Genomic DNA, 22,860 nt, shown 5'->3' on the forward strand with positions numbered 1-22,860 from the left:
AGTTGAATCATGTCACAGTCATGGATTTAAAATGATACGTTTATTTCAGATTCTCCTGCGTCGTTTCTGTACAGAAAGAAAATAAATTTAGCATAAATACAAAAATATAACAAAAAGAGCAATAATGTTGAACAAAAACCATGATAAGGTACGGGTAAGAGAGGCCAGACGGAAAGAGATACCCAAGAAAACAGGAGACGCGGGGATCGGTAAGAGAATTTCGGGGCTGGAGAATGAGAGAAATAGACGGGAAAGTGGGGACACCAGGAGTTGGACCTATTCGATGTAACATTATTAGTTCATCACTTCTTCGCTGGTGGCTTTGTTGAAAATGGCATTCCGATATCTTTGCCGCGCAACTTGACTCCAAGCGCACGCTCCATTTTTGCCATGATCTGTTGATTTGGGACAGCCTTTCCGCTTTCGTATTCGCCGACTACTTGCGGCTTCTCATTAATTTGCTGAAATAAAATGTTCAATTAAAGATCTCATTTTAAAATTAACTAACCGTTGAAAGATCTTTCTGCGTCCAACCTTTCGTGGCACGAGCCTGCTGCATGACTTTTCCGAGGGACAGAGCAACTTTCTGGTGATGAAGCTCCTCCGTTTCTTCATCAAGCCGCAGAGTGTTCTTGTTGGCGCTGTGCTGGCGATTGCCACCAGACATCGTCTTCTTTTCGGTCGAAATATCAACTCCAGCACGCTGAGCAGCATTCAATTGAGCAGCCGATTTCAATGTCTTGTTCACTGGTCCTCGCTTCGTAATCATTGTGACCGAGTTTGGATCAGTGTCAGAGGTTGGGCAGCCATACTTGGACATTTTGATAAGATGGAAGTTTGTTGGAGACTTGTTCTGAAAGGAAGTTATTGTATTTATAGTATGTCAGAAACGATGAAATATTGCACAATATGATCCCGGAGGAAGCAAATAAATTAATGTTCAACGATATTTTCAGTTTTTTTTTAAATTCTGACACTAATAACAATGAAACGATTTCATTCTTACTAGTGGCAGAATATATAATCATGGACTACGAAAAAACGTTTTATTTGTGCCATTTCAAAAAACATTTAAAACTTGACAGACGGAAGGAAGAACTCTTTTCAATCGACGATTGAACACGTAATTGCTCTCTGTATGAACAATTGTCATAAAAATTATTCAAATTTCAAGAAAAAAGAAAACACTCAGAAAATACGTAAAATTTCAGTCCAAAAACAAAAAGAGAATCGTTTATTTTTCGAGAAAGTTCCACGGAGCCATGAGGTTTGTGTGCAAACACTGTGACGCGCAATTGCGGAGCGAATTTCAAAATCATGTTTTTTTGTTTGCAATTTGTTTGTATTTTGCAACATTTTCACTCTCTTGAACCCTTCTCCTTGATATTTTTCTATTCAGAACGTTTTTAAAGCTTTATCAAATTACATTCTCAGGAGTAATCGTAAATAATCTACTCATGAAAACCAGAAAACTCTATTCCAATATAGCAATAAAATCAAGTGTTGTTTTCAGGGATAAAATGGATGGTATCGATCCTCGCCGCATGAGTTCAAAGATGGTTGCGGACAATTTATGTAGACAGCCGGTTAGCAAAGATGATGCGATCTGAAAAAGTAACATTATTTCAGGTTACAGCGGACAAAATCGAGCAACTTCGGAACCGAGAGGAGAAAAGTGCAACGGTGCAATGCAGAGAGAATCATGCCGTTGCCGAAGAGCTAAAGAAACAGATAAGCGAGCTCGCCCATATTCGGAAATCTGAAACTGTCGATTCTAAAATTAAAAAACTGGAATCTGCTGTTACGAGTTTGAGAGAACAATCGAAACCGCTAAAAGTAGGTCATAACTTTTGAAAACCTCTAGTAATTGTATTTTTTGTTCAGAAAGCTCTAAACACCGCTCTCTATTCAACGGACACTGAATTACTAGAACTTGTCGGTCAAACGACGCGTGAGACTCTTCTCGAAATAAATGGAGGTGCTGTAATTGACCCGGTTGATGCTGGAAATAAAATTGGAGATGCTCTGAAACAAATCGAGACTTCTGTGAAAGCTCATACAGTGGATAAAAGTAACTGGTGCGATGAATGGATTGTCGATGATAATATGGATGAGATCAATGAAATGTACGACGATATGTACAAAGACGCCCGACTCTGTAAGGAAACTAAATTTTTAGTTCAAATTGATTTAAAATTAAACATAACTTTATATGTTTGCTTCAGCGGAAAACCATAGATTTGCTTCACGCCTTGCCCTATTCCACCGTCTGACTCCTGAGCTGGTTTTTGCGAGCAGCTCGAAAAAAGACGATGATGGTCCTCCTCATTATAAAAAATTCATTCAGCCTGCAGTTTATCCATTTAATATTGGTTGCGATTTCATGTTCGTTGGAATGTTTCTGTAATTTATATTTTTATTTTTATTTCAGTGTCCAACTAGTTGATGTTGAACGTGTTGAGAAACAGAAAAAGATCCGCGAGAAGGTTGAGAGAGGTGCGAAGAGAAAAGAACCCGCAGCACTTGTCAAAGTAAGCGATAAGGCGAGAAACGTTCAAAGTGAAGAGGTTTCAATCTCAAAAGAGCTTCAACATGTTCTGAAAGTTCTGAAAAAAGAGCTTAAAACTCGGAAGACGGATCAAATCGACTATTACGAACTCATCACAAATCCGACTAGTTTCTCTAGAACGGTAAGCTCATTTTTGGTTAAATAACTATTTTACGGGACATTTTCCAGGTTGAAAATATGTTCTACGTCTCGTATTTGATGCGCGATCGTGAAGTTTACCTGCTAGAAGAAAACGGTGTTCCAATTCTGAGTACTGTTTTTATATTTAATTGTCTGTAAATATTTAATTTCTTTCAGAAAAACCTACCGCTGTGAATGATCAAGAAAAATTGCAAAATGATGAACGCAACTCTACCCACGGACTTACTCCTTTGAGCTTTGAGCAATGGAAAACGCTCTCTCAAAAATACAAAACCACCATTATTGAGCCACTCGATGGTTAATTTCAGTTTTAGAAATCAACCCCTTTGAATGCCCATATCATTTTCTATGTTTTAATGTCAAAACCGGTATAAAAATGAATCTTCGGAATGAGTTTTATTGAAATTGAAAATAATGTATTTCTGAACAGCGAATGCATTTTAGCACACCGAATTTACGACTGATTTTAGCTATGTACTGTTATAAATTTATCCATTGGATGCAATTTCCTGTTTCTTGAAATATTACTATTATTATTGAACCACTCAATGGTAAATCCCAGTTTTAAAAATCAAGCCAAAAGCCCATATCATTTTCTGTTTTAATGTTGAAACCAGTATAAAAATTAATTTTCTATTTTATTGAGATTGTAAATTACAAAAAGGTATTTTTGAAAAGCGAATGGAGGGAATGAGAATTGTCTGACAAGAGTGAAACGCTATGTTCAACAAAAATACTACGCAATTGACAAAGAATGAGTGGGAAAAGAGTTACCCGTAGTTTCAAAGACGACGAAATCGATGTGGGATGGGTTGGGAAAAATTGAAAATTTAAAAAAAAGGGGTTACAATAAGCAATCAAAACGCAGAAGGTAAAGGAGCCGTTTGAAAGGCAAGAAAATTCGTGGCGAAACCCATAAAAGTAACGGCGGAGCAGTTTTTAATGTCGATTCAGGAGTGTGCTATTTTGGCAGAGACATGGTAGATTTGGAGTGGTTTTGAGTGTGATAAAACGTGAAAGCACCCGGGAACATCATCGGGTTGGATTGAAAGAAAAATGAAAACCAAGGTAAGAAAGAATAATCTACGGGCGTCTGGAATGAACTAGCTTCACATTAAAATGAGAAGAGTTAAGGAAATGTACAAACAAAAGCTGGATGGTGGGAGATGAGTGGGGTGGTCCGTTCTCATTCGAAAGCAGGTCGTGCAGCTCCATTTCTGCCACGTGGACGAACTCGCCGGAAAGCATTACACACTTGTGAATACGAGATTGGACAATCGAATCTTCGTGGAACAGGTCGCCGTATGTCTCCTTCAAACCATCGCAACAATGGGAACCAAAACTCTTTGGCTTGATGATTTTGTACAGAAAGCTGAAAAATTATAATTTTCATGGTTCCAAGCAGAGAAAAAAAACGAAAAATTTATGCATTTTAAAATTCTCACTTTTTTCAAAAAAAAAAGAAAGAAAATCTAAAATGTAACCAGAGTACAAGTATTCTCAAAACTTTGAAATTTTTATAGAAAATGTATTTAACAAACTCGTTTCAAAATCAAAATTTGGGGTTTTTGCGAAATTTTGTTTTGTTTTTAAATTGAAATTTAATGAAAAAATATAGAAAAATATTTGCATTAACAAAATAACTTTTATTTTATTTGAAACAATTTAAGTTTGAAGTTCTCGAAAATTGTCTAAAAGTAAAAAAAAAAGAATTTGCAAATTTTCTACTTTCAGACAATTTCTGAGCAATTTTCCAACTATTTACACTAAAATGAAAGCTATCTTCAGATGAAGCAATTTTTTCCTATATTCTCTTACAAAAGTTTAATGAGAAATATTGGGAGAACACCGCATACTGGTTCATTTCGCAGAATTATCAAATTGATTCAATTTATAAAAATACTTTTTAAAAAACGTACCCGAATGGATGGATGTGCAGCCTGTGTATGATATGCCCAGAATACTCGTGTACAAGCGAAATATGAAAGTATCACATCAATAGTGTAGTGTCCGTGTGATAGAACTAGAAAGATCACACCAACGGAACACACTAACCATGACAGCCAGTGAAGAATGTAGAATCGTCGAGGAGAGTCTGAAAAAGGGGACACTTTTTGATTTTTTGAAAAATTTAATTTTTTTTTTTAATCTTGAAATTTTGGTTGATTTTTTTTCTTTCCAGCAGAAAATTATGTTTTTTTTTATGTGATTGATAAATAATGGAATTTTTTTGGTAATATTTCTAGATTTTTTTTCGATGTTACGATGTTCTCTGAAAAAATTGAAAACAATGGCCAGATCAAAAAAGTAGATCAAAAATAAAATTCGTGAAAATTTTGCGAATTATGCACATTTTTTAAATAAAAGATTGTGCTTACATTCTCCAATGAAAAGAGCCGATACGACGAGCACAAGTGTGTGTCCACTGTAAATGTAGTCTCCACACAAAACGACTTTTTGATTGTCGAATAAGTTGAGACCGAGCCCGAACATGCTCCAAACACCTCGCATCACAATCAACGAGAACGTGGCATTTTCACCGAAACGTGGCGAGCATTCGAAATCTTCGTCGGCTTTTGGCACTGGAGTAACCATCATTGTGATACATCTCATACCATAGAGAATTGATCCAATGAAACAGAGACGACGGAGCACAATCCATCGATGCCTGCAATCAGATGATAATGTAAAAAATAGATAAAAAATCAACTTTTTTTTTGCGCAAACTTTTCTTTATTGTCTGTTCATGTTTTCGAATACCAAATTTTGGAAAAAATTGTTTTCTTTTTTTAAATTAATCAGAGTGCGCCTTTTTTGAACAGTACTGTAATTTTTTATTTAGAATTTAATTCAAGTTTATAATATTCTTCTTAAATTTTAGAAGTTGCTATTGCATATATTCACCATACATTTTTCGATTATTTTTTGAAACAGACAATTTGAGGAAAACGTGAGAAAAACTATGAAATTTCAATGAGTTTTCCGGGATAGAAGATTACAGTACACTTTAAAGGCGCGCACTCTTCCGCATTAATGAAAATAAGTCGCTTCAAGACCTGATACCGTATTTTTGAATCAAAAATCGCAAGATTTCGACCCTAGCTTAATGGTGTCATCTAAAATTGAAAATTTTCGATTTTCCGAAAAACCGAAAAAAAAAATGTTTTGAGAGCTAACTTTTAAAAAAAATCAATTTTTAAGAAAATTTCGTACGCATCGATGAAAACAAAAAGATTTTTTTCAATGGTTTTTTCTAATAAGAAGAAAATGGTCAAATTTTAAAGCAAATTTTCGAAAAATCAAAAAACTGTACTTACCTATGAAAGAGAATAAGTACAAGAAGTGATACAAATGATCCTATCATAAGATTTTCACATAATCGAAGTCCCCATGGAATCTTTGGTATTAACTCGAACACAATATCAGGAAGTGGTGGTGTCAATGGATATCGTTCATGAATCCATGATAATGTGATTGTATTTCCAGCTGCCGCTACGACGAGCATCAGAAACGCAACCAACGTTTTCAGAGGTGTCTTCGGAAACCGATCATGGGGACTTGCTGGTTTATCACCAGGCATTTCGAGTCGTACGGCATGCGATGGTCCTTCGTCAGGTAGCAACGGGGCGTCGTCGGCTGTTTCAGAGTCAGAACTCGAGGCCGCCGAACCACAGATTCGACGAGACGAAGATCTCGCTGGAAAAAGCGGAAAATGAATACAAAAAACGAAGAATGAGGTGGTTGACGTGTGAAAATGTGAACAACAAACACTTGAAAAACATAAAGTGCACAATTCAACACTGTAAAGAAAGACATTTGGTAGAAACACGACAAATTCCGAAATCAATTAACCAACCCGTTGTGATAATATCGTCATCATCCATTTTTCCGTCACCACTTTTCTTCGTTTCCCCCGGTTTTTGTTTGTCGTGATGACTGCTTCGGCTGCTTGCCACGCCGTCAGTCTCTTCGTGGACAACAACACCGTCGTCGTCGTGCTGCTTTTCTACTTTTTCAGCAGCAGCACCTTCTGAATTTTCCGCCTTCTCCTCGTCACCGTTGTCGTCTGAAAAAAAAACTTGTTATTGTTTTGAACACGAATAGCAGCTTGTATAAACAGTAAAAATCAAAATATTGAAATAAAAGACAGAGTCGGAGAATAGTCATACTTCTATCAATTGAATGAGTCAACTGTTAAAGGGTGGAGTGAATAGCCAAGAAAAATTGGGTCATTTCTCTACTTGACATAAAATGGTCCAAAACTACCTAAAATTGGGAATTCGATGCCTTAAAAATTTCTCAAAAAAAAGGAGCAGCTCCCATGAGGAAAAAAACCTATGATACCACCACAATAACCGATCATATCATATAAAAAAATTGAAAAAAAAACCAAAATTTAATATGATCTAATTAAATAATTAAATGCTCCATCGAACAAATTGTCTTGGCGATAGGTTTAAATTTAAGTTTTAGGCAAAAACTGGCATTTCATCAATTTTCAAAAAATCATATAAAATTTAAGTTTTTTTTCCAAATTTTTACCATGATATTTGGTCATTGTAGTACCCCATAGGAGTGTTTTAAGCCATTTTTCTCTAATATTTCCTCTCTAATATTTTTTTTTTGAGAAATTAGGCATCGGATTACCAAATTCGGTAGTTTTGGGCCATTTTGAGCCTAATAAAGCAATTAGCCAAATTTCGCTAGTTCTCTATTAAGTTGGAAATCAACGAAAAATAGTTTCTCATAAGGAAAAATGTGGCCAACGCCTCATATTCTCAGTTTGTTTTCATACTCTAGCAATTCCAAAATCATTCCCCCGGGGTCTCATAGGCGCTAAAGTTGAATTGTGTGAAGAATGGGGACTTATGTAAATGTGCACAAAAACGGCGAGGAAGAGCTTGCTTGGCACGGCCTGGCAAGGAAGAAAAAGATGATGGTGGTGGTGATGACGGACGAAAGAGTGACAAATGACAAATATAGGTTAAATTTGACAAATGTAGAGATTACGCGGAGGGCGGAGGAGGGGAGAACGAGCCAAAAATGTTTGTGTATGCGTTTTTAATGAAAAAATATATTGTGGCATGGAGGATGAAGAAAAGGAAGAATCAATGTTGTTATAGCCTTGTTGTTACAAAAAATGTACATGTACAGAGAATACAATTAGATTGTAAAAATTAAACTTAAAATGGTAGAGACCTAAGTAAAACACACTAACATTTTTTTTAGATTTCATTAAATTACAGTAAATGTTTGGCAAATTTCCAAATTTCCAAATGCTCAAAAATTCTAGACTTTTCCAGAAATTTGAGCATTAAAAACTCGAAAATTTTTTTTTGGTCGAATTGCAAAATTGTGATAGGAGAAAACTGCGTAACTATCGCTTTATTGTAATTAAGAAATTTCAAAAATTGGTCATTTTGGCGTTACTCTAGCTATAAGATAAATTTGAAAATCACGAAATTTCGAAGACTTGAATTTCAAATTTCTTTTTGCCGAATTACAAATGATTATTTCGTTGCAAAACCGAGTTCAAAAGTTTAGGCATCGAAGAGGCTGGAAATGTCAAGAGTAAGCGATAAGACGGAAGAAGAAAATAAATTGTCACCGTATTTTTGCAAATAAACGAATTTGTCACTACGCAGGGTGACACCCTGTTGTTGGTCAAATATTACCAATATTCTTTCTCATTGTAAAAAAAAGAATATTGCTCAGCATTTGCTAAGAAATAAGTGTTCGAGGAAACATAGACGTCAAAAATAAGAACAACATGTAGATGTTTGTATTAAAAACTAAACAAATATCAGTAAATTTACCTGCAATAGATCCATAGTTTGTGTATTGATGATTCCAAGACATTTTCATTAATAGATATTGATGAATTTATTTTCCTATTCAACAGAAAATAATGAATAAATCAATTTGAGAATAGGTTCAATGCACACGGGTTATGGTGGTTATGTCACACGGTGTTCGATGATTATGATGATGGGCAGGTGATCTCTTATCACAATGATACCCCCAGACAAAACTGATAGTTTCTATTCCCAGCACCAAGACTAGTAAAAAAACTAGTTTTCATTTTCGGTAAACAAAAAAAAAGTGTGCAGCAGAACGGCGGTGGAAGAGTCTATGTGTGAGGTGTGATATTTGCATGATTATCAAATATCTCAAGAGAATGATAGACACAAATAGAACTTTTGCCGTGAATGAATGAAGTCGAAAAAACTAGTTTTTTTTTGGGGTTTTCTTTATTGAGAAAGAAGTGTTTCTGGTTGTGATAACAGCAGTACACAGATCAATTGATCAGTAATCGATCGATTTGTTATTCTTATCAATGTTTCATATTCGATCACTTGGAGAAAGACAAAAGAATGAGCCGATGAAATGAATATTATCACAGGGATGCCGAGATTGGAGATTGCTCTTTGAGCAAACAAATGGGCAAATAAGGTGTGAGTTTTTCTTCGAAAAAAAAAGGAAAATGAGTGGGAGCAAGAGATGTTTCCATTTGGAACGAATTTCTCTAACTTCTAGACATATAGACTATTACCCGGGCGCCAAAATTTGCTACTTTTCGCCAGGAATAAATTACCCGCTCTCGACACAACAAATATTTCGGTAGTGTGCATCTTTAAAGATTACTGTAATTTCAACTCTCGTTGCTGTGGAATTTTTATCAATTTTTCATAGTTTTTTCCATTAAAAACACATAAATTGTAACAAATCCTGACAGAACCTACGAAAAATCAATGAAAATTCTACAGCAACACAAGTTTGAAACTACAGTACTCTTTAAAGGCGCACGTCTTTTCAAATTCTCCCAAAAGCAAAACATTGTCGTGACGAGATAGGATACCGTATTTTTGTAATATACTTATCGAACAAGTGACCGAACTTTCACCTAACTCTTCCAAAAAACAAGGATTCCTATTCAATAAACCCATGATTTGTGTGCTGATAATGCAAATATCTACAGTACTCCAGAAAATATTGAATTCGATAAAAAGGTGAGAAACCATCTGAAGACTGAAGAATAGAACGAGGAATGACAAAAGAATCAAAACATATTTTTCTTATTCTCATGATAAATTGAAAAAAAAAATCATTATTGAAAAATGCACTTGAAGGAATGCGAGAGGTTTTAAATTGAAAAAAATAAAGAAATATGTTGCAAAAATGAAACCCGGAGTCAATATTGATAACTGAATGAAAAAAGTGATTAGACTACACAATTGGAATGAATTCGAATATATAGGAAGTGATAAGAGTGAAATTTACGGGTACTTGAACCGATTACACAGTTGGGTAAATTTCAGTAAAAATTAAAGACGCGAGGGCGGAAGACAGATAATAGATGTTATGGAGAGAATATTGAAAAGGGGTTTTGGAAACTATCAATTTTTTAAAACTTTTTCTATCCACCTCAGGACCAAGTGTGTCTTTTCGATTAAAAAAAACGAAAAATTGCATCCTCTGATTTTTTATGCCAAGACGAGGTCAAAAGTATTTTCAGACAAGTCAAAATCACGCGATGACCTCTTCACGCACATCAAAAATAGAGACAAAGAGAGGGAGGCAAAAGGTAAAGTTTAAAACAGCCTTGGGACAAGAGACCGGGTTCTGATGAAACTGACAAAAATACGACGGACGCGGGAGTCAATGTCACATTTTGTGTCTCTCTCCATCTATCTCTCTCTGTCTGTCTCTCTCTCTCTCTCTACAAAAATATAGAATCTAGAATCGAGAGATTGTGAGAAACGACAGAAAACCAACAGTACTCATTAGGAAATTCAATTTGGAGAGAGAGATAGAAATGTTGATGAGAGGAGAAGGAAGGATGCTTATTTTTCATTCAACAATTTGACCAGCAGTAGCAGATGTATATGTCTGTTCAGCTGTCTGCGTCTCAAATTCCATCACTCTCTCGTGTTAGGTTTTTCTCCAGAGCCCTCTTTCTCCGGTTGTAAACTATACACTACCTCTCTTTTGCTCTCTTGCTCTCGATGGCACCACAGGACCAGGATGAAAAATGAGTGGATAAGACGGTGACAGATCAGGTCGACGAATGAAGAAAAAAAACTGACGAGTGTGAAAGGATTAGATGCAATGAAACAAGTTCATGTTGGGCTGCGATCAACAGTTCTGTTGATAAGGTGATGATGGTGAGATAGAGAGAGAAGAGAATCAGAAATTAGAATGGCGCCAAAGTTTTCAGAGGGTTAAAAGTGGAAGCTAAGGGTGGGCAATTTATTTCAAGAAAATACTAGTTTTCAGTATTTGAAAATGTATTGTTTCATGATTTTTCCATTCTAGAAATGTGTAACATACTAAATTTGAGTCGCCTTTCAAGAAATGTATTCAATTTAATAAAGAAAATGGGACCACAAAATGATCCGAAAAACCTATAAAATTCAATATTTTTTAAATGTCTTTCGAAGGATTCGAAGCGTGTACTTTAATATAATATCCAATGGACTCATGCATTTTGACTGCTAGATTCGCCTCTTCTGTATATTATTTCGCTGAAATCATAGATCAAACCCCCAGATCAGCTGATCATGGATTTCAAAGTTATTCGTTTTTCATAAAAACAACCCATGTTGAATAAAAAAACGCCCTCTCTTCAAACAAACTTGAATTTGACAACAGTATTCAAAAAATCAATTTTCTGATATGGAAAATGTCTGGAACTTTCGCCTGTTTTTTTACAATCAGAAAACAAAAGTCCATGAGTCACACCAAAAAAACACGTCATTAGTGTTCGAATTTCGAAATTTGTGAACGAGAGAGCGGGAGAGATTTCATATTCAACGAAACATCGAACAGATTATGTTTCCAGCAGAATTAATAAAAAAATGTCAACAAATATTGCGAAAAGTTGGTAGTAATGTAGAGGTGGGCGCAGTTTTTGTTTATAAAAAGCGGATGGCCTTCGGACATTGGTTCTCAAAAGTTCACATTACATTAGAATAGATTGAAAGATATGGATTGCCATGAAAAGTAATTTCAATTAAATTTCGCTTGATTTTTGTGGGTTCTACAGAGTTCGGGAATTTTGAAAAAAAAGAAGAGCTCAATTGGTCGGAGTCAGACTCTGAGGTTAAGAATAAGTGCTCGCACCAGGTGTGCGGGTACCCAACACGTGCCAACAAAAAGAATTTTAAACTTTGCCCCATCTTTTTCAAATGGCTCATCCATTTATCATAAATGAAAGAATCTAGATCTCGTCGAGAAAAATGGAATAAAATAGAGAAAAATTGAAGAGTCATTGAGAAGGAAGTAACCAAATTGATCAAGATAAGTGGCGATGAAAACAAAAAAAACTGCCATTTGGTATCATTAAAGAAAGTCAAAGAAGATTCAGATGATGAAGAAAAAGAGAAAAAAAGAATGAAACAAACATCGTCACAATCGAGAAAAGATATTGTTTAGATGTCTATGCCCTTCGTCTCTCTCTCTCTTTCAGAAAAGAGAAAATATATATTATAAATGACGAAGATACTTGGTTTTTTTCGCTCGGCGCTGGCGCCGCGGTCTCTCTTTCAACGACGACGACTACAGTCAACCAAATAGTCACAGGAGAGAAACGAGAGAGATGAAGAGACACAGAGAGGCGGATACAGAAGGCACATTGAATATGATGATGTGAGGAAAAAAAAGAAGAAGAAGTGAACGTAAAGGAACCAGTTCCCGACATCATTTTTCTCTGTTTCGGGACTTTCGTCAGATAACACATTCACAACTCTCTCTCCTTATTGTGTTGCTTTTTTTCACTTTTTTACACAGTGGGAGGTTATCAGAATAATTATTTTGCTAATCTGGAAGAATACTCTTCTTTTCACATTAATTAAATTAAAAACCTTTTGGATTTTTTGGCATTGATTGAAAAGTGAAAACGTCTACAATTTTGGATTTTTAACACATTTTTGAAAAAAAACTCAAAAAATTATCAACAATTCGAAACTATTTGTTTATAATTTTTTCAGACGGTTTTCCGATGTTTAGAAAGAAAAATAAGCAAACAGTCTAAGCGTTTATTAAAAAAGATTTTCAATTTTTTCTTTTCAAAAACCGGTAGTTTTTCGAGTTTAATTCCTTAGTTTTTGTCGGTATTTGAAAACTACAGGAAACGGGCAGTTGTATTTTTGAATAAAAACTTCAAAAAAAATTGCAATTTTTCGAATGAAGAAAACATTCGTAAAGATTTCGTAAAAATGATCAAAATTCAAGCATGTACAAAAATGAAATGCACATTTCTCTTCGTGGAGTACAAAAGCTACGTAAATCGACACAGGGTCATTGTTCTGTTGAAAATAGTGATTATTTAGTGGAACATCAATCTATTTAGCCAACAAGAGGCATTTTTTGTAACAACTTCTAATCAAATTTGGATCATACTGCAGCAAAAAAATGTTGCGTTCTATCATTCAATCAGCTGACTTTGATAAGAAAATAATCAATTACATTTTGTCTATAAAAGAACTAACTGTTCAGTAAAAAAGGTAGTAACTGAAGGTGTGGCCAAGTGATAAAAAAGTGTTGAGTGAGTAGTCTAATCTGATGGACTAATGGAGTAAAAAAAAAGATTAGTCAAGTTGATGTCGTGTAGTGGGTGTGCAAGTGTACTTTGTTGTGATTTTAGATCACAATTTTTTGGAAAAAAACATGGAAATACACATTTTCTATTAATCCAAAAGGTGTCCTTTTACACAGAAAAGTGCATTTTCGCAGTCAGTTTTCATTTACAAATCTGACACGCCAATGTATCAATTTTGGCAAATATCTCATTCATTTCAAATTGCCCAAAGTGGTCAAGAGATGGAAATAAATTACTCAAACATCTTTTTATAAAATGTAAATTCAAAAAAAAAAAACAGACAACAAGTGAATCGGTTGAATGTGTGTGTTTCGCACACCACACACACATGTGTAATTTGTTAGCCATTTTCGACAACGACGACGTCTTCAGGCCAGAAGCCATTGAGGAAAAGCATTATGGTCGAAATAATGGGAGAGAGAGAGGTACTACTGGCTATCTAGCCAAGATGTAACAAAAAATGACGAGAGAAATAAATACCGAATCAAAAACCGAATGTGTGTGTGTTTGACAGTAAGCGAAGGCCACAAATATCTACATAATCCTCTTTTTCCCAAGTGTTACCGCAAAAAGAGTAATCTGTACACTGACATTTTCTAGTTGCACAGATGAGTTTGCAAAAGGAGGCAGAGAACAGTTACAGTCAGATGCCTTTAGGTCACACCATATGGATCGTTAGAACACCTTCGGTGGACGAATCGGATGAATAACAGAAAAAGTTGTGAAAAGGAGGAAAAACGACACCGCAGAAGAGAGATTTAGAGAACACAAAAGAAAACGTTCGGTTTTCGAAGAAAAAACTAAATGGGAAGGAAAATGAAAGAATGTACTAGGTCACGTTCACACTTTGACACCGATTAGAGTAGAAAAATGAATTAGAAATCGATAGTTTCGAGGAGGCATTCAAAAAAAAACCAATCATTAGGGTAAATATGTCCAGGTCACCACTTCTTCGAGTAAAGAGGATTACATCCAGGTGTTATGGCAGAAGGACCCCCCCCCCCCTATGGGAAAACACTTATTTTTTAATTCGACGAAAGAGAAATTGAATAACAATTGTTACTATAAGAATAAAAAGTAAAAAAAAAAATGAATGAATGGGTGGTCCTCATCGGATGGTTGCGTTTTCTAGGTTACGCAAACAAAAAATACTTGCAACCTCTTATAGAAATGGAGGGGGGCAAAAACTAGAAAACTATTTAGAAGAACATTTTCACGAGAATACAAAATTTCAAAGTTCTTGTTCAACTAGATTTTAGTTGTGTAATACTCGTCGCGGAAAACGATCAGGAAGTTTGATTCGTTCCAACTGCCCTATCCGTCAGGTCGAACGACGCAAGAACGGAGAAAAATTACGGCATCAACGCTGAGACAACAAACTAGGTAAACGATATGCGGTGATGGGGGTGGTTTTTCTCAATTTCATTGAGAAGAAAAGGAAAGAGAAATAGATGAAGAATCAATCGAAATCAATCGAAGAAGGATGTATACAGATTGGAGAAGGAAAACGACGTGAGTGTGTTGTACGGATAATTTGACACCGTCGACGGAGGCGACGATTGCGGTTTTGCCTGTCTTAATCAACATTGTCATATCATTTCGCCATAGGGAATATATCAAAGTCATGTATCAATCCAAAAGGAAATTCTCACTTTTTTTAAAAACAAAAACTACGTTCTGAATTGTTTCAAACTAATTGTGAAATTTGATATAGTATGAAGAATGACGAATTTTTTTGGACACATTCCTAGTTATAACTTTTTTATAATAAAAAAGGGATTCCCATATATTATGATATAAATGACGAAGGTGTGAAAGGGCAAAGTGGATGTCGAATGGTTTCCGATTCGCATCAATTAGCGGAAAAAGAGTGTCGTTTGCATTCCATGAAGATAGAAAACAAAAGGAACTAAATTTCAGCCAATTTATCATGCAAATTGTAGAGGAATAATAATAGCTGCAAGTTGTTGCAATAACAGAAAAAAGAAAGAAGAACATGGAACAAAAGGCGACAATTTTTGGGGAAAAAACGAAAACTACTTGAAAACTTTGAAGTGGATGAGGCATTCGAAAGCCGAGGTTCTTAATTGGAAGATTTCTAATTTTTACTGCAAAAAAATTAATTTAACGTCGAATTGCAATAAATTGTGTGAAAAGATTGAAAAACAAGAGTAAAAATAATTTTGAAGCCACTAGCTCAACTCTTGGGACTCTTGAGAGTAAGAACAAAAAGACGAGCACCAGTACCTCTACCACTTTACTATTCCCGAATATGAGTAGTAAAAAGAGGGAGAACGAGAAACTAGGAACTCAGTCGACCGCAAAAAACGGGAAAATAAATGTGTGTATATTCAGGATGATGGCCATGTCATGGATGGCAAAAAAGGGTTAAAACGTTGGAATTCGCATTGTGCCTCTTCCTCGTCCTCTCGTTTTGAAAATATAGATAGGATCCGATGAGAGACGCTGACAAATGATTGAGGTTAGGGTAGACGTGAGATACTTGATGAAGATGTAGAGACACAGAGGCAGGGACCCTGGAATCGATGCGAGGGAGCCGTCTGAAGATGGAGCATTCCCTTCTAGAAAAGGGTCCCAGCGGCTTCTCTGTTTCTCTTCGTATTTCTCCGTTTGGCACACAAAGAGGCTCCGCTCCTTTTTTTTTGAAGCGGAGCAAAACTAGGATGACAAAGAACGCAAAAAAGAAGAGGTATAAGTTGATTAGATCTGCTGGAAGAAGACGGATGAAATTTCTTACAAGAGAAGAAGAAAAAACTAACGGACATGTAATCTGGATAATGCTCTTACAAGTGTTGTTTCTTGATGACGTACACTGAAGTGGAGTAGGTTTTCCGAAAAATAGTCGATTCATTTTTAAAGAGGGAGTAGGGATTTTGGGTTTTTAATTAAAAAAAGGGCCCGAAACAACCGAAAAATTTCCAAAATTTGTTTTAATGGCGGAGAAGCTGAAATTTCCGCAACTTGACGTTTTCGTAGCAGCACCTGGAATACAATTTTTATTATGTTATCAACATTTATTGTATAATTTCCTCGCTTATCAAGTGTTAATTCGTTGATTAGGGCACATTTTAAAATGGTCGGCGCCCAAAAATTACCAAAATTGGATGCCTACCGACTTAAAATGCGCTTAAATCTACGAATTAACGCGTAATAAACGAGAAAAGTATGCAATAAAGATCGATAATTTGATAAAAACTGTATTCCAGCACCCACGAAAACGCCAAGTTGGCGAAATCTCTGATTTTAGAAAAAACATTTGCCTTCATTTTTCGAAATTCTGACCCAAACTTTCTCGGACTTTAGAAACCCGACAAACTCTACTCCCCCTTAAAAAACAATATTGGCAATGTGAACAGAAATTTTTAGTGTTGAAATTGTATTTGCATGATTGAATTATTTTATTACCATTTTCCTACAGGCCGCTCAAATCCCCAATTTCCTATTTTTAACATCCCATTCGGTCATTAAATGTTGACACAGTTGGGTAACCGATGGCTCGGTGGCAATGCTCAGAACAGCGATTCGAACAGAAATCGGCTAAATATCTGTTTACCCTTCAAAAACTACAACCACTACAGCTATGTTTCGAAAACTCTAGCCAACAGTTGAACGTACCTTGCATTTTTGCTGCTGGAATTGTTTCGAGTTTTGGCCCAATTTTCGTTGTTACGACGTTGTTTTCTTGGACTTTTACATCAACTGAAACAATTGTTTAGGTGTTTTGAGTGACAGAGTAAATCAGATCGACAAAGTACAATCAGACCAATTCCGAGCTAGGCATAGTTAGCCAGATCTAGGAAGAGGAAATCAGAGTAAAGTAACTATGATTTATTCCAATCGACAAAGCAGAGCTAGTCAGGGCTAGTCAGATCTAGGTAGAACTAGGCAGAGTAAGTCAGACTTGATTTACTCTGTCTAGTTCTACCTAGATCTGACTAGCCCTGACTAGCTATGAAATTACCCATATAGTGGAGCGCACTTACTGACCCTTCGAATTTCAGGCGGGAATTTAAATTTTAGTTTTCTCGTTTCATGATATCATACAATACTTATGTGTGATCATATTTTGACTTTGAATTATAACTTTTCGAAGCAAGTTTGAAAAAAAAAAATCGCAAGACAAATCAGAAAAAAAATCATTAAATACTGTTTTTCTGATCGACTTCTAAAATTAGTATTTGGAGAACAGAGTAATTCCCGATTTTTGACAATACATGAAAAATTTAAAAGAGCTAACAAATTGAAAAGTTTCATTATGTATTTTTACACAGTGTCAGGTTCTCCCATCGCTAAACTGCACACGAGATGCGAGAAAATGTAGGGTACTGTAGGTATACGGTGGGGTTACTGTAGTTTGGGAACATTTGAATTTTTGACTTTTGAAGAGGTATTGACTTGAAGTTAGTAGGGGGATATGGTCAAGGTACTGTAGTAGTACTGTAGGAAGTTTTTAGTTTTCTCGAGAAGTTTTTTTTGCGGGAATTTCAGATTTCATAGTTCACTTTGAGAGAAACGGTGTGTTATTACCGGCACAGAGAGTGTAGATAGTTAGAGAGTGACAGACATCCGGGACCCAATGGGGCGGGGCGCGCGGAAGAGACGATTTGTGTCGATTTACGAAATGATGACAACGAGGAAAATGTCGTAAATCGACACAAATCGTCTCTTCCGCGCGTCCCGCCCCATTGGGTCCCGGATGTCTGTCACTCTCTAACTATCTACACTTTCTGTACAGGTAATACAGATTTCGACCATTGATTTGTTTATATATGGATATGTTCCACTGTGTTATCGGCGCGTGCATAGCTTAGTGGTTAAGGGATGGGATTAGTAATCAGAAGATCGGGGTTCGGGAAACGGCAGGGGCTTGAAGGGAAGGTTCTATGAAGCAGGGCGAAGGGTTGACAAGGAGAGGCAATAAGCAAGTAGTAGGGGTTCTCTAGAAAACATTTTTGTCTTTAATATGCGTTTTCTACTGATTTATTATTGATATTTGGATCCCCTTTTCTAGAAAAAAAAATCAGAATCAGCAGAAAAATTTGAGAAAAAGTCATAGCAAATCAGAGTTGGTCAGAGTAAATCAGAGCTAGGCATAGTAAATCATAGCTAGTCAGAGAATATCAGAGTTAATCAGGGTAATAAGTAGACCTAGTCATAGTAAATCAGAGCTGGTCAGAGCTAGTCAGGTCTAGTCATAGTAAAGCTGAGCTAGGCATAGTAAAGCGTGGTTACTCCGAGTAAAACCACACTTGCACCGAACTGCGGTTAGTGTGCTTTACCATTATGTAACTCCGCTTTTTACTCTGAGTTAGTATGATATGGTTTGTCTGAGGAACAATTCAGTGTGACACGTAATTTGTAATTTTTTGATCCGATTAAAATTTGTTTTTTTTTCTTAATTTTCGAAAAATCGCCTCACCGTTTTGATCAGGTGTAGTTCGAACTTGCTCAACCAGCGGAACATCATGCGTTTCTTCATCGGCAACCTCCACCGTCACCGACATTCTGAAAAATCTGCTTAATTACGCTGTAAAACGAGTAAAATTAAGTCACATAAAAATTATAAGTGTAATTAATACTAATTTTCAGAAAAACAACTAATAAAGCATCAAACTCCGAATAAAAACTGCTTTTAGGAAGAGAAATAAAATTAAGAATTCAAATTTACAAGCCTTATTTATGAGTCGCGTCGAGACCGATGCGCAGATATTCAGTGTGTGCCTTTAAAATTGACCTACGGTATAGGCTACTTAAAATTGTTTCAAATCTGTTTTTCCTTTGATCAATATTTTTTCAGAATTTCAATTGAAAGTTTTTTAAAAATATATATTTTTTGAATTATAAACGAAAGTGTTTTAAATTAAAAAAAAACACTGGTTGTGATGTATTAAAATCTCGGATTATTTTCTAAATATTTATATTTCAGGATTAAAAAAAAAACAATTAAATTGAGTTTTTTTCCGAAAATTACTACAATGAAAAAAGCTAGACATTTTTGACTGCAGGGTGCCAATTTTTAGAATTTTAGTTATCTACTCTTACTCAAGGCTGTCTAATTGAGCATGTACGCAAAGGCAGAGATAGAAGTAAAAAGAAAGAACTCAAAGTAGAGACAACAAGAACAAAGGTGCACCCAGGTGGCAGTAGTGGAAAAGAAAACAAAAACGCATTTTCTAAGAGGAAAATGTTAGGTACAAATGCTTGAAAAATGGATGTCGTGAGCTGTTGGAGGGTGGTCAATCGGGGAAAAACGATATGATATGGAAGGAAACAAGAGGAAGAGGGGTAGAATAATATGAATATAAACAATTGAGAGATCATATGGAGACATATACTATTTCTTTTTTGTTTATCAGTCAAAGAAATATAAACGTTAGAGCACAAAGATATCAGTTTTCAAAACAATACTATCAATTCATTGCTAATGCGGAAGAAGACAAAAGCAAGACAAAAAACTAGTGAGTGTGCTAGGTTCTGCCTTGATACGAGACATAGAGAGATGAAGGACAAGGCCGGCGTTCTGTTTTCGAGACAAATCAATGTTTGATCAGCTGGAGGATCAACACGAAAAGAGACTGGGGAGAATGACAACAAAACAATCAGTTTTCGACGCTTTTGGCATGTTACGGTTTGAATTAAAAAACAGTAGCTGCTAGTTGGCACCGGCCCAGACGCGAAATTTTGTCCCAAAAATACGGTACCCGGTCTCGACACGACGAATGTTTGATTTACAAAAGGGTGTTAGCCTTTAAAGGTTACCGTAATTTCAAGCTTTACTGCTGAATTTTCATTTTAAAATTTTTTTTCACGATTCGAACGATCGTTAAAATTTATCGGATTTTTTCAGTAACTCATTATATTTTTGTTTGAAAATTTTACAGCAAACTTTACAGTACTCTTTAAAGGCGCATGACTCTTCGCATTCAACAAAAATGTCCTGTCGGGAGTCCCTACTCGGGACCCGTTACCATATTTTTGTAGCAAAATTTCGGGGCAAAAAAAATATATTCCCCTGGCATGCATTATTTATTTATTTCGGATATGAATGTGATTTATTATATCGGGGTGAGAATATTTAATAAATGAGTTATGAAATCCACATCCATTGTTTTCGACTTTTCCTCTCCTTTCTGTTTTGAGTTTACTTGCACTTTCAAACATCTGATAACAAGCTGATAACTGCCAACTGGGACGCAAATGAGCAGTAATATAATTATTGAAGAGAAGGAAGAAATTGAAATAAAAAAATTGAATCGGGGTTATAAACAAAAATTGTCCTATTTCAACAATACTTTGTGGCCGATTATCGAGACAAATCGCGGTGGAAACGACGACAATTTTTTGAAAATTTGGAACACAAGTACAACATTTTGAATGAAGAATATATTCATATAGATACGATTGGGAGGGCATTTATGTTAACGTAGAATATATATAGCGTATTAAAAGTTGAGAATAGCTTGCGATATATAGGGACTCCTAGATAATGTAGAGTCGAAGATTTCAGTCTTGATTTTTGGTGAGTTGGCAAAGACTTGAAACATTTTACTTAAAAATTCAGAAAACTATGTGAAAAGTTTTTTGATGGATATCAAAATTTATTACTCAATATGGAACATCAGAAGTAAAACTCAAGTTGAATTTTCTAGGAGAACAGAATTTTATAAATAATTATAATTAAAGTTGTTTTCTTTCAAATAAAAAGTGATATCGATCAACGACTGAATGTGGTTGTGTGTGGCAAAATGTTTACATCATAATAAAAAGCCATAAAATCTTGGTAATAACTAATTGTGATAACTAATTTCAAAAAAATAAATTGAGGTGCGCATTTCGATTGAAATTGGAATCAGAAAAGTTACCAAGGATGATGTATTACTAAAATGAATGTTTTAGCAAAGTAGAGAAAGGCGTTGGTTTTCAAAATAAAACAATACACGTTGAACCTTTAGAAAATCGGGAAAAACAAAAACCGATCACTACAACCGAATTGAGTATCAACTAATGATAAGTCACATCAATTTCCTTATATTTATGAAATCTCCACCCATTTTTCTATGACTCATCTATCTTTTCTTTACCAATTGCTCATTATCAATTTGGTTGTTTTGTCTACACCACTTGGATACTCGCGTGAGTTATTTCACAATTATCTGATGATCTTCAAAATGTTGAACTCAATGTTTTTTTAAATAGCAATATGACATTACAGCTGACGAAATCGCAGGAGTGGATTGTTTTGGGAAAATAAACACCCGGTATCCTCACCCCAAAAGTTCTAACAATTTTGAAATTTCAAGCTATTTTGAACTGCATGGACCAAAACATGCAACTACGGTTAAATCCTCCAAGTTTAGATGCGGCAACAATTTTTTTTGTCAAATATTTAAAATTTTTCAGATTCTGTTTTACATTTTAAAAGATACTTGCAGAATTTTTGAAAGACCAGAAAATCTTAATATGGCCTACAGACCATATCTCGGGTTTTCCTACATGGCCTTAAATATGAAAAACTCGGCCACTCTTATGAAATAGTTTGGAGCACAAGCTTACAAATCGTGAATAAAAATGAATGAATGTCCGAGTTTTATCCTTTTCTAGGCTAGGCAACAGTGTGGGGCTGTACTGTATAGCCGCGTTTTGAAAAATTTTCCATTTCTGAATTTTTGAAGGAGAAACGGTTACAGCTAACAAAAGTAATAATATGTAAACTTTTAACTTTTAAAGAAATATTCCTCTAGTAAAAATGCAAAGTTTTTGAAAAATCATAGAAGAAGCAGGCGAGTAACGGAACCGAACTGCGAAAATAAAACTCTCAGAAAGAATTTTATTGGCAGATGAACGATGACCGAGAGAAAGAGATGGGAAATTTTATCGGGCCTTACTTTTTTGTTTTGTTTGGTGGTTTTTCGAGAAAAAAAATATGCAGCATATGTTGAAACTTCATAGATCGTCAAATATTTGCAGTGTTGTCTTTTTCCAGGAAATTCATTATTTTTTATGTTGTTCGGAAGGAAAGAGCTAGAATTTTCCAGAAATTCAGAATTTTTAGAAATTCGAATAAAATACTTTTTTAGTTTTTTCCAGAGAGATTAAGAAGAAAATTAGAGGGTTTTCCAAAAAAATTAAAGTTGAAATTTTGCTATTTTTTGAAGAAATTGTCAAAAAATGGAAAACAAATTTCAATTTTTTTTTCAATTTTCAAAAATTCTAGGATATACTAAATTCATTAATTTCCAGAAGGAATCGCACTGGCTCCCAAAACTCCACGACCATCCCAAGAGGAGGAAGCCCCTGCAGATGAAACTGCTGTAGTTTCAGCACCAGTACCTCATATATTTACAATCTCTGAAAGTTCTTACCGTTCATGTTACTTCAAATATGTACATCAATCGTTTGAATGTCCATTTGATGAGTGTTTTTCTGTGTGTAATAAATAAAACCTTTCAACATATATAGACAGAAACTGTCCACCAATCACGATTTAAGGGCGACGAAACTGTTCTAATTCTTCTTTTCTCTTTTCATC

At 35.3% G+C, this 22,860-nt stretch overlaps 4 protein-coding genes and 6 non-coding genes across 13 annotated transcripts; 4 read left to right on the top strand and 6 right to left on the bottom strand.

The window, feature by feature from the left end:
• Positions 1–21: 21 nt before the first annotated feature.
• Positions 22–1,037, bottom strand: mbf-1 (HTH cro/C1-type domain-containing protein). The gene is made up of 2 exons (NM_069765.8): positions 509–1,037; positions 22–461 (listed from the first exon to the last, which is right to left on the bottom strand). Exons 1-2 carry the CDS (start codon positions 818–820, stop codon positions 303–305), a joined length of 471 nt encoding a protein of 156 aa, NP_502166.1. The 5' UTR covers positions 821–1,037; the 3' UTR covers positions 22–302.
• Positions 1,038–1,513: 476 nt separating this feature from the next.
• Positions 1,514–3,105, top strand: nse-4 (Non-structural maintenance of chromosomes element 4). The gene is made up of 7 exons (NM_069766.5): positions 1,514–1,586; positions 1,630–1,836; positions 1,885–2,158; positions 2,226–2,385; positions 2,432–2,690; positions 2,738–2,819; positions 2,867–3,105. The coding sequence occupies exons 1-7, from the start codon at positions 1,521–1,523 to the stop codon at positions 3,010–3,012; spliced, it is 1,194 nt and encodes a 397-aa protein (NP_502167.2). The 5' UTR covers positions 1,514–1,520; the 3' UTR covers positions 3,013–3,105.
• A 224-nt stretch (positions 3,106–3,329) lies between these two features.
• On the bottom strand, positions 3,330–18,842 carry sms-1 (Phosphatidylcholine:ceramide cholinephosphotransferase 1; the record flags this gene model as incomplete). 4 transcript variants are annotated; one of them, NM_069767.6, is made up of 7 exons in its annotated part: positions 3,330–4,082; positions 4,630–4,805; positions 5,089–5,378; positions 6,028–6,406; positions 6,567–6,776; positions 16,947–17,030; positions 18,751–18,842. In NM_069767.6, the coding sequence occupies 7 exons, from the start codon at positions 18,833–18,835 to the stop codon at positions 3,897–3,899; spliced, it is 1,410 nt and encodes a 469-aa protein (NP_502168.2). The 4 variants fall into 4 exon arrangements, with proteins under 4 accessions (NP_502168.2, NP_502169.2, NP_001255559.1 ...); NM_069768.6 differs by lacking the exons at positions 16,947–17,030; positions 18,751–18,842 and adding an exon at positions 8,527–8,666 and having other exon boundaries at positions 3,332–4,082; NM_001268630.3 differs by lacking the exon at positions 18,751–18,842 and having other exon boundaries at positions 3,897–4,082; positions 16,947–16,953.
• Positions 3,829–3,928, bottom strand: H21P03.11. Its single transcript, NR_101960.1, has one exon. It is a non-coding gene; the product is annotated as an Unclassified non-coding RNA H21P03.11 (non-coding RNA).
• On the bottom strand, positions 12,132–12,195 carry H21P03.8. The gene has a single exon (NR_056653.1). It is a non-coding gene; the product is annotated as an Unclassified non-coding RNA H21P03.8 (non-coding RNA).
• On the bottom strand, positions 15,604–15,922 carry H21P03.7. The gene has a single exon (NR_056655.1). It is a non-coding gene; the product is annotated as an Unclassified non-coding RNA H21P03.7 (non-coding RNA).
• On the top strand, positions 15,604–16,006 carry H21P03.6. The gene has a single exon (NR_056654.1). It is a non-coding gene; the product is annotated as an Unclassified non-coding RNA H21P03.6 (non-coding RNA).
• Positions 18,843–19,803: 961 nt separating the features above from the next.
• H21P03.5 lies at positions 19,804–19,897 on the top strand. Its single transcript, NR_056656.1, has one exon. It is a non-coding gene; the product is annotated as an Unclassified non-coding RNA H21P03.5 (non-coding RNA).
• H21P03.4 lies at positions 19,804–19,897 on the bottom strand. Its single transcript, NR_056657.1, has one exon. It is a non-coding gene; the product is annotated as an Unclassified non-coding RNA H21P03.4 (non-coding RNA).
• A 1,491-nt stretch (positions 19,898–21,388) lies between these two features.
• On the top strand, positions 21,389–22,771 carry H21P03.10 (BPTI/Kunitz inhibitor domain-containing protein; the record flags this gene model as incomplete). Its single annotated transcript, NM_001268631.1, has 2 exons — positions 21,389–21,464; positions 22,572–22,771. 2 exons carry the CDS (start codon positions 21,389–21,391, stop codon positions 22,769–22,771), a joined length of 276 nt encoding a protein of 91 aa, NP_001255560.1.
• Positions 22,772–22,860: the final 89 nt, after the last annotated feature.

This window comes from Caenorhabditis elegans, chromosome IV, assembly GCF_000002985.6.
Source record: "Caenorhabditis elegans chromosome IV".
Classification (NCBI taxonomy): domain Eukaryota; kingdom Metazoa; phylum Nematoda; class Chromadorea; order Rhabditida; family Rhabditidae; genus Caenorhabditis; species Caenorhabditis elegans.

Excerpts from the sequence above, each read along its gene's own strand:
- mbf-1 (NM_069765.8), bottom strand. The coding sequence starts at position 820 with ATGTCCAAGTATGGCTGCCCAACCTCTGACACTGATCCAAACTCGGTC. Across the intron at positions 462-508 it reads CGCAGAAAGATCTTTCAACG|CAAATTAATGAGAAGCCGCA; the intron begins GTTAGTTAATTT and ends ATTTTATTTCAG.
- nse-4 (NM_069766.5), top strand. The coding sequence starts at position 1,521 with ATGGATGGTATCGATCCTCGCCGCATGAGTTCAAAGATGGTTGCGGAC. Across the intron at positions 2,159-2,225 it reads GTACAAAGACGCCCGACTCT|CGGAAAACCATAGATTTGCT; the intron begins GTAAGGAAACTA and ends TGTTTGCTTCAG. Across the intron at positions 2,820-2,866 it reads AAACGGTGTTCCAATTCTGA|AAAAACCTACCGCTGTGAAT; the intron begins GTACTGTTTTTA and ends AATTTCTTTCAG.